The sequence below is a fragment of the Tarenaya hassleriana genome, unplaced genomic scaffold (assembly GCF_000463585.1).
Source record: "Tarenaya hassleriana unplaced genomic scaffold, ASM46358v1 Cleome5, whole genome shotgun sequence".
NCBI lineage: Eukaryota > Viridiplantae > Streptophyta > Magnoliopsida > Brassicales > Cleomaceae > Tarenaya > Tarenaya hassleriana.
The window spans coordinates 2,090-12,731 of NW_010967707.1; the positions used below are offsets into that span (position 1 = coordinate 2,090).

The 10,642-nt window shown below is 41.0% G+C and overlaps 2 protein-coding genes across 4 annotated transcripts in view; both read right to left on the reverse strand.

The window, feature by feature from the left end:
* The window catches only part of LOC104825837 (mediator of RNA polymerase II transcription subunit 12-like), an 11,277-nt gene extending 1,943 nt beyond the window's left edge, over positions 1-9,334 (reverse strand). Inside the window, exons 1-11 of one of the 2 annotated variants that reach the window (XM_010558226.2) lie at positions 8,824-9,334; positions 7,613-7,922; positions 7,397-7,456; positions 7,049-7,154; positions 6,608-6,676; positions 6,433-6,486; positions 6,137-6,241; positions 5,719-5,868; positions 5,281-5,628; positions 2,838-5,161; positions 7-2,541 (exon numbers count right to left, since the gene is read on the reverse strand). In XM_010558226.2, the coding sequence (XP_010556528.1) occupies positions 7-2,541; positions 2,838-5,161; positions 5,281-5,628; positions 5,719-5,868; positions 6,137-6,241; positions 6,433-6,486; positions 6,608-6,676; positions 7,049-7,154; positions 7,397-7,456; positions 7,613-7,617 (5,756 nt within the window). In that variant the 5' untranslated portion in view covers positions 7,618-7,922; positions 8,824-9,334. Of the gene's footprint in view, positions 1-6; positions 2,542-2,837; positions 5,162-5,280; positions 5,629-5,718; positions 5,869-6,136; positions 6,242-6,432; positions 6,487-6,607; positions 6,677-7,048; positions 7,155-7,396; positions 7,457-7,538; positions 7,923-8,823 lie in introns of both variants that reach the window. The other variant, XM_010558225.2, reaches the window with a different exon arrangement.
* A 762-nt stretch (positions 9,335-10,096) lies between these two features.
* Positions 10,097-10,642, reverse strand: part of LOC104825840 — a 6,018-nt gene continuing 5,472 nt past the window's right edge. The window contains exon 7 of one of the 2 annotated variants that reach the window (XM_010558234.2): positions 10,097-10,642. The gene's annotated coding sequence lies outside the window, so the exon portion shown is untranslated. The other variant, XM_019204119.1, reaches the window with a different exon arrangement.

Consider the following 10,642-nt stretch of genomic DNA (forward strand, 5'->3'; position numbering starts at 1 on the left):
AGCAGGAATTGCAACCGTAATGACATAGAAGCCCTCAAAGCAGCAGGGGAAGGAGGCACACTCTCAGGAGTAACAGTTGACAGTTTTTTTGTCGTATTGGGACTGCCACCTCGTATCCCTTTCCGTGTACTTGCTGCTTTATTTGAAGATATTTCAGATCCAACAGAAATGGTTCCGGTTTGCTTGTTAGAACTACGGGTAGCTGAACTTATCAGTTGTTCGATTTGGCTAAACTGCTTGCTCAACTCATTGAGAAATGTGCTCTGGGATCTGTCTGAGCTATGATCTATGCATGGAAGAACCAGCTCGACAAAAGCCCTCTCTGTTGTTATTTCATGACCGTAACTGTGTAGCTCTTCAATTGCCCGGGAAGACATCTTTTTTGAATCCACACCTTCAACAACTTCTCCTTCTTCAATAGAAGTAATTTCCAACATCTTTTTCTTTGGTGTCTTGATTGCCATAGGAGCATCACTAGAGTTGCACCATCCCCAAGGCTTCCGAGATTGGGGTTTGATGGGATAGCCCTTTCTCTCAGCAATTGTAGCGAGTTTCTGTCTGATAGTTTTTCGGCCTAACAGAGCATCGTGACCTGATAGGACCCATTCAGCTTGCTTCAGCATTGAATCCTCCACCGACCTCCCTAAAAGATGAACCGACTCTGAGAAAAGCCGGACAGCATCTGGTCTAACCAATAACCTCGTGAGAATGATTTCAATGAAGTTTTTCTCGTGCTCAGAAGCATCAGGGTTTTCAGAGGTAGGACAGGAAGATCGTATAGCCTCTGTCAAAGACATATCATGATTCTCAAGCTTATCGATCAGTGCTTGCTCATTTAGAAGTAACCTGAGTTCAACCCACTGCCAGTGAAACTTTGCAGGTTGCAGGGAATCCACCACAGATACGAGTTTGTCTCGGAGCTTTGCTACATTTCCCTGATGTTGAAATTTTGCTTCACTGCCTCCTTCCTGTGAATAAACAGAGGCTGGAACCTTAGAATCGATTAAGGCATTCAGGAAAAGACGTGCACGGAGAGGAACAAACGCTTTCGAGTGCATGTCTAAACCATTCAACTCTAACACCGAAGCAAACTCGGCATCGGTGGGATCCGCAACTATAAGGTCATAGAGTGCCCGGGTATCTCTCAAACACACATCCCGAAAAGGAAGGTGCTTTATCACATCATTGATGGCCATCGTCAAAGACTGATAAAGCCGACGTGTGTCTTCATGCATGCTAGAGTTACTGCTCAGAACAAATGGCATCCACAGGACAAAGGCTAAAATGGCATAAGTCGGTGGAAATACCAAATTTAGCGGAAGCATACGCTGCATACGCGATATAGCCACCACTGAAGGCTCCCCCACAAATTCCAAAACCAGCCCTTCAGAAACAGTTCTGCAATTCCCAACAAGGAGTCTGAACCAATGCACATAAACTTCAATAGAGTTTTCCACCTTAAAGGTTCCAACAGATCGAGCACTGCCATTAGAACTGGATTTTGTACTCCGTGCAAACTGAACAAAATCTAGACACTCCCTTAGTCTCAGCAGTCCCACCATCCTCTCAAGGGTTATAACACCATGGACGATAGCTCCTACCACAAGCGCAGAAACAGCCGCAGTAGTTTTTGTTGCTCTGCTGAATGCTATTTTGCCGGTATTGTTCAGCATTTCATTTGTCGGGCTTGGGTTTGAATCATAAGCTTCAGGAGATAACTGATACTGATTCCGGGAGGCCTTTCCAGGGGAAAAGACCCCAGCAAGAGCAGTGTAACTTTCTGTTGCAAGTGCTATTTCAAATACTCGGCTTTGACGAACTCCAAGAGCATCCTTGAGAAGGCAAAGGCATGTTATATGGATATGCAGGATGTATCTTGCAATATTGTATGAACCTATGCTAGATGACGAATGATTCTGATAGTTATTTCCAACAAAGAAATCCGAAATCCTTGCAATGGCAGAACCTGCACTATTTACGATAGCAGAAACAGCTGATGAGACCAGAGATGGATCACCCTCTTGGGCTGCACCCCCAGTCTGTCTAATGCAATCCATTAATCCGGCTATAATTCGTTGAGCAAACTGATGCCTATCACCATTTTTCTCAGCAAAAGAGCCTTTCATCATACCAGCACCAACAAGCTTTCGAAAATAGAGAGAGGCCTCGTCAACATGCCGTTGCACCACATCTCGCATATTAGCTCCCACCCTTGAAAGTCGGGTAGAACCGATTTTTTGACGTAGATAGTCATCTGGATTGTCAACTTCTGCTGGAACCCCAAGGGGAATTCCATATTCCCCATCTGATCGTGTAAGATCAAGTTCATACATAAGCCTCTTATCACATGTTGCTTTGAAGTTCTTTTGCCATTCCACCACACTTGCAAGACTTCCGTATCTTTTCAGAAGACACCGAGCATAAACTAAGGCTCCTGAACTAGGAAGTTTTCCATTACTAGCCATAATTACTGCAGCACGGGACGTTAGAGCGGACAAAGCCTCGGGAACAAGATTTGATGCAAGAAGAATGTTTTCATACCTGAAAGAGGTTGATGAAACACCAGCAAATTCGTAAGAGCAATCGGTGAGTGAGAAAATTCAGATACAATCTTAAATGTTATTTGTGAAATAGTCAATGAACGGATTGGCATTGCACACTTTATAAACTAAAAAGGAAAAGATGTAGCAGAAACAAGTCAAGAAGTAAAAGGTAATTCATGGAAAAAGACGAAATATAATTCTCCCAGGTGATTAGTTGGCAACTAGATGATCGGGCTTATCTAGAAACACACATATTATAAAACACCATTTCTTCCACTAGTAATGGAAACTCACCTTTGAAGTGATGACACCAAAAATGCTTCGCCCACTTCGCATGTGTGGCTTTCCACATTCTTTGGCAAAACGAGAAGATTCCTTCCACCCTGAATGGTAAAGCTGGGGCTACTGCTGGTTTTTGGTAACACCCAAAGAAGAAATTTGACTGCTGAAACAAAATCAAGAGAGGAATCCATCAGATGTATTATGGCAGATAGCTCATCCTCGCCCAGCTTCCACCTCGCCGAGCTCTTCTCCTCAACCGGAACACCTCTACTGAATTGCCCAACTCTCACAATACTCTTTTCAGTCGCTTCAACAAGTTGCCGGACCACTGCTGTCAACCAAACAGTGATCGACCTCCTCTCAACAAATCGTAGCTGTTTCAAAAAGTTTCCAATTGATACAACATCTACACCGGAAGTTCTGACTGCATCAACCACCTTATGATTTTCTCCATCCGTACTACGGCCATGGTGAGGGCAGCTTACTTTATTGCCACAGACATGGCTGGTTGAGGCACCCTGGCTACCTTCAATCCTAGCAGCTTGTAGCTGAGCCAACGACTGTGTTTTACGCACAGTCTTCTGCCTACCCCTCTGTACCTGCTTAATAATTGACTTCGACGGTGGATCTACATTCATAGAAGACTCCATTGTATTGGAGCCCTTCCTTGTCCACCAGTTATCTTCTTCGTCTGATGCAATTGGTGAATACCCTTGGATGAATGAGCTCTTCTCCTCATTCAGTTTTGGTCTCTTTGTTCTTCTACAATCTTCACAGCCTGGTGTAGCTTCAGCTTGATCCATGTTGCTACAAAAAGATCCACCAGATCTTTTCAAACCACATTGAGAATCATCTGGCACAGATTCTGTCATACCAGACGACGACACATCTGGAAAATGTAGTAAAGCTGATATTAACTCCTTTAGTTCTCCGATATCCATACTGCTTTTGGTACTTTCCTCAAGCACCGCATTGGTCATGGCATTAGTAGGCCTCGATATACCAATTGAAGCAAAAGAACAAGGCTTATGTTTACGCTTTAAACTCTTATCTGACAGCACCACATTATCCAGATATTTACTTCCATCAATCTCCAGTTCTCGTAAAAGAAGACGTCGCTCGTTTGAAAAGATTTTCACTGCTTCAGAAAGCTTAGCCCCTCCTAAGATCCGCACTTCCTCCAAGGTATCACGGATGAAAACCCCAGGTAGCTGCTTCAATATGCGATGATGCCTCATTCTCCTTTCTAGTTCAACAGCAGGTCGAATTGCATCAATCATCCCACTAACCATCAGCTGTCTCGCATATGCTATGGGATAGAAGATTCTGGAACGTATAAGTTCAAAGATGAGTAGTTGGAGTGGCTTTGAACCTCTGCTGTGTACCTCGTGCTGATCAATCCAACAGACTATGATGTCATGCAAAGGACCCGGGCTTTCAAATACATCCATCGAGCGGCTAATTCCCGAAATTCCAAGAAAACTGTTACGACGATTCTTTCGACGAGACCCGGAATCCATGCCCAAAATGTTTTGTTTCAAGAGCTGAATAACTAAATACACCTGAGAATAATCTTTTCTACCAGTGAACTTGATGTCCTTAGGCACACCAGACTGAAAAGCTCTAAAATCACATGTTGCCCATTCGAGAAGGAAAAAGACAGAGCAGACAAAGGATGTACTCACAGACCCAATCCATCTGAGAGATGATCTTAAGCATGGGCTGACTTCAGCAATCCAAGCCTCATCAATGGCTCCATTAGAGAGGTCTTCGAAGAGATGAGAGTAAGCAGCTCTAATATCTCCATCCGAGAGAGCTTTATCCAAGGCCTGAACTGCTTTAGCCACATTATGTTGAGGATAACCGGCACTCGCAATGTTTGCAAGATCATCAGCACTTCTTTGGATGGTTGAGATGATATGATCAAAAGATAGGAATTCAAACCTCGGATCCGTGCCTCTGCCCTGGAACTGAGAAGAAGAAACTTCTGCAGAACCACTTTTCAGCTTTTCCAAATTCTCAAATGCCTTTGATGCAAAACTCGCATCATTAGGTCCATATGCTCCTACTGAAGGAGGAAGAGGGAAGCAATCTGAAGCAACAAATGTATCAGGTGCAGAAAGGATCAAGTACCGGACCATCTCAATCAGAGCAGAAAGAGTATACGCTCTTCGAGAATTATCAACCAGATCAGACCCCCCAGGAGAAGGTTCCTGGATGAAACGGACAGCGATTGCCACAAGGCTCCGCACATAGGTCTGTGAAAGTACAATGCTTTCTAAAACACCATATACTATAGGGAGTAGCAACTGCAGAATTTCAAAGACTTCGTTTTCCTGAAATAAATCAAACGCCAACATAAGAAAGTAAAGAAGAAAGAAATATCCAACAAAGGATAAGCCAACAAAGAACTACTTGGAGCACAAGGAGGAGAATGACTTAGAAAGTAGAGTACCTGTAATAGTTTCAGAACCCAATCAATGATAAGATTCGGAAGAAGCAGCCCTTCTGCATGGTGCCATTGCAAGAGGCGGACCATATACCACCATTTAAGATGTAGAGACGGCTCCTCACCGTCAGGAGCTGATGTTGATGCTGGATTAATCTTCTGCATCGATCCCGTATAAAGCATCTGTGGTGACCTAACTCGTGCGTGATGCGTAGGATATGAATTATTCCGTGACAAAAGTTCATCATAGAGGTACTGCAAATAATCAATGATATCTTTTGTCCATAGCTCACAACGAGCAGATTGTGTCTTGTCAGGTAACCCTGAAGAAAGAGCTGAAGAACCAGGACGCACCTGTAAAATGGAAGCACAAAAATGAGATCCTCCACCACTAAAATAAGACAATTGGGGATGGTAAATCTGTAACCACATACAGTCACCTACCTGATTAAGATAGGTCACTTTTACAAACCAAGTAGCTCTCAGTAAAGGGACATTGTTCCTTATAAGGACTTCAAATAAGTATTTTCTCCGATATCCATGTGGAATGTGATCAGCCACAGAACATAGTCGTTTATGCTGCTGTGATAAACCCTGAGAAAAAATGACAGCAAGAAAGAGTTAAGAATTCTACAGAAAGCACATCCAAAACATGTATTCATTCTACCCCCCTCCCCCTCCTCTTCCAGTCCTGAATTCTAGTCGCTTGGCAAAGACATTACATGAAGAATGGACAATCCAATGGTGGCTTCATCTATATAGTAATAGTATAATTGCTACGCCAGGAATACATCAAACATGATTAACAATGCCTCATGGATGATTCTCAGATTTTAGAAAGGTATTGCATATGCTCGAGTACCTCAATCCATTTTTTCTTTGTCTCTTCCCCACAAGGTCTTTGTTCAGGAAATCCAGGCTTGCATAAAAGCGAACCAGACAGAGGTACTCCATAAACCTGGCCAGCCTGCCAAAAAGAGTAAGGCTGACTCAAATTATAAAAATTTAAAATCTGATAGGTTTTGAAGCCTAACGTACCACAGAAAAATCTCGTTATAAATCTAAAGAGAACAGGGAGACTGAAGCCCAAAATACCACTCAAATATCTCATCATAAATTTAAAGGGAATAAAATAAAGTCTGGGAAACTCTATACTACCTTGCGCTTTTGAGCACGAGAATCATTAATAGCCCTAAGACACTTTCTGACAGCCTGAAAAAAAAAATTTAAAAATTCCATAACATGTAAACAGTTTAACTCTAATAACGGCAAGAAATAAGAATGGAAAAAGAATGTCTGGTCACCACTCTAATGTTGAAAAGTAAAGGCTTACCTCTTTGCACTTTAGGACAACAGGCTTTGAGAAATTGTGAACCTGGCTCAATGTAATCTCTTTGGCTTCCTAAAAACGGTGCACATACAGAATTCAGTTTAAAAGGATGGAAATGAATGAAACGAAAAACTAGTGTAGGATTTGAAATTAGAAACATAAAAAGAAAATATGAAACTTTTGTTAGACATAGCCTCGCTAGCTGTCCACAACTCATGGAACTGATAAATCTCAGTTCAAGGTAGCATAAAGCATTACTAATATTGCTACCAAGTAGCAAAGAATGTTCAGGCTCAGTAAAACAGTTCATGCCTATTATTCATTCTGATCATATATATATATGTGTGTGTGTGTATGCTAACAATATTGATAGTGTGACATCTGAGAGTTGAAGTTGCTGCGATTTGGAAGAGTAATCAAATTTGATTGATTGAAGGAACACACCTCAAGTCCCTCAACAGTTTCCTTGTATCCAAACTGTACATACTCTTTGGTCAGGTTCTCCTCGGGAGAATCAGATGTAGGAGGATGAAAGTCTGGTGGCCCTAGTCTGTGATGATATGAAGCAAAAGTAAAAACTCTACCAAAGTACAAGTAAATCAAGAATGGCCAACTTATTGCATTAACAAACTTCCCATGGCGCTAACCTTGCAGGGATATAACATAAAAGTAGGATCCCTTGCTAAAGACAAACCGATCCAATTGTATAGGAGAAGACTACGAACACAACCATAGCAAAACTAATGGGTACACCTGGAAACTAAACCACTAGTAAGGTCACAGAGGAATTACCTAGAATTCAGACCGTCCTTTTCACACTTCAACTTGTAGGGTGTTAATGGCAGTGACTTCCTGTAGCAAAACAGTACAAAGATGTCTTTTAAGTTTATAAACAAATAAGCCACTATGAGACAGCTTCATTCTAACAACATGCCTGGAATTTAGCGAGTAGTTTCCAATTGAAGAGGAATCTGCTCGTCCTGTGTCCCTAGCGGATGCACCACTTACCGCATTGTTGTTGACTGCACTAGTGCAGCTGGCAGCGTGATACCTTTGCATTTCTCCAAACTATACCAGACATACTGGTAGTGACATCAATCCACCAGAATAAACTCTAAAAGCTAAAGCACATTCTAGTACCATACGGATTTTTTTCATGGACTTTCTCTTTTATTTTGCGTGCTCCCCTTACAGTAAAAGATAATGTGTTCATAGCCAGAAGCCCATTGGAAGTCAACCGTCAAATGTAGATTCACCCCAGTCTCAGCTTAAGAACAGGTGCCAAAAGCCGGGGCTGGATTTGTTAGAAGATGTAGTGCTGAAACAGTAAGGAAAATATCATAATAAGTATACCGGATCATAACCATAAATAGGCATATTTAATTTTGTGCGCTCACATGTGAAAAGAAAAAAAACAGGAAAGGAGAGATTTAAGATAGATCAAGCCTATTTTATTTTAGCTTTAAGATGGCCTCCAAGGGTCTGGGAAAGTTCAGATCTGATTCTCAGATAACAGAAAATTCATTACATATGAAATCCAGTTGGTTGAAATTACATCACAGTTAAATTCTAAAGAAGGAAATACGAACACAACCCTAACTGTATAAAAACTTAATCCATCTATCAAGGTATGGAATTCTCTTCAAAATTAAATCCTGAGAATTCCCCTCTAAGTTGCATCCTTCCAGCGAATTCAGAACATTGCAAGGGGCAGATCACGAAGAGCCATTACAAGCATACATTACCAGGGAAAAACAGAGGGGCCTGAATACATAACCCACTCAAGGAAACATATAGAAGCAAAGACCATCAGAGCAGGAAGCATCAGAATAGTACGGCATACATGAAAGTTTGCAAGTTCGTATTTTCAAATATATGAAGCAAGTAAAACCGAAAGCGAGTTTTATGAATAACTGAAACAAGCATTGCTATAGACACGGCTCAATCGAATACAAATTCCAGAACTCCAGCTCTAAACTAGTATGGCCAATTCAAATCACACAAGACAACTAGCTAGCACACAAGAGGAAAAGGCGATCAAGACGAAAACTTGCGAACAACAAATTCAAATAGAAGCAGAGCAGACGGGCTCAAACGACATCATTCCCCAGAATCGAGCTATCAAACAATCACCATAATCCAATTTTCCAAATCGAACAACGCGAGCAAGTTAATCTGGAGGACGAAAATACAACTAGGGTTTCCAAAAGAAAACTAACCATCAGGAGCTCACTTGCCAGACGGCCCACAATCCAGCACTCAAACCCGAACCAAAGCTAGGGTTTTGACGAGAAATTCCACGAATTCGGGCCCAACCCTGATGAGGCAGACTCCAAGATCCCCGAGATTCGCCGAATCAAGGGAGAAATTGATAAAGAAACAGGAAGAAAGATACGAACTTTGAGGAAATTTGAGGCTACCCAGAGGGAAATCTAGAGAGAAAAGGAAAGAGATTTAGAAAAGAGCGGTATACGAAACCAGCCCAGAAGAAGAAGAAGAGGAGTCTCGGTATACGGAACTTTTGACTCTCTTTCTTTTCCTTGTGCACTTTATCGTTGGAAGATGACGAACGAATGGTGCTGTGTAATTTTTGTTTTATGGGATATAGGTTCAGTAATTCGGGTCCTTATTCCCGTGTTCGAGGAAGGAAGACGAACAAGAACAAGAACAAGAACAGCAGGAACAGGAAAGAAACTCCTCGATCGATCTCAACACACCACTGGTCAGGTAAAAAAAAATCCCAACCTTTTTCTGGCAAGATGTTCCCGTTTTTGCCCTTTTGTTATCCTCCCAACAGTCATATGTCAGGGGGCATAATGGTAAAATCGAGTTTTAAGATTGTAGCGTGACGTGACGGTGGATACGAGGGTTTCTTCCCTTCTGTTCTGTTCACAAGCGAAATTACTTGTCCTGGGTTTACTGGTGTGAGGGTTAATAACATTTCCTTCAAATTATTCTTACGATTTAAACATTAATGGTGAGAGAAACACATTGATTAAGTATGATCGTCTACAATTTTTATATTTAAATATTATTCTGAACTTATTTTCTCTTAAATCTTAATTCATTATGAACTATTTAAAATATTTTTTATTAACATGCCCTGTAGATTTCGAACTAAGTTAGGAGACTCGTCATTTACTTTGACGGAAAGCCCCCAAGACGGTTGTGGAATTTTAATATTTACAACTCTCATTAGATAGAAAGCCCTATCAAGAAAAAAAAATTCACATTATAATTAAATTCGATAACTATTTGCAGTAAAAAAAATATATCACAGTTCAGCTTTCAACATTTTCTAAAACTAATAAGGTCCATTAATTCCCTCAAATGCTAAAAAAGAGCATAGTTGAAGTACAATTTTCCTTGTATTTATATTTATGTACATATTCGCATGCGATCTAATCAAGGCCTCTTTATTTGGAAATTTGATCAAGACGAATATCGATATGCAAGACAATATCAATCATTTAGTCCAAAAAAAAAAAGATATATGATAAGCGAATCCCTTTGTTATATCATTTTGAATACTGATGCAACACAAACACATACGCCACAGTATGTAATGTAGCCTGTTTTAACCACAAAAGTCAAAGCGGGGAACACAACCTATACTTAACAGCAAGTGCTGAAGACAGAGAAGGACGACAACAAAAGAACCAATCAAGAATTGAAAAAAAAAACAAAATCCAAGAACAACATCTCTCTATCACACACACCAAAGAGACAGAGAAATCTTACATGTCCTAAAGAAACAGATTTGCTCTGTCTTTGAAGGTGGATTTTGTAGTGACTCACAGCAACTAACTTATTGGGTCTGACCTCCAAGGATTCCATTTCCTCTCTCGGTCTCTGGAGTTATTATACTGCAGTGTGGGAAGAATATGAAGTATATACACCGGTTCTGTGCTTGTGAAGTTAACAATGACAGTGATGATATGTGCAGAAGAGAAGCTTGTCTTGTCTTGTCTTGTCTTCCCTCACCTGAGGCAAGTTGGGTAAATGTAGATTCTTGACCATCTTTACACGCTAACGACG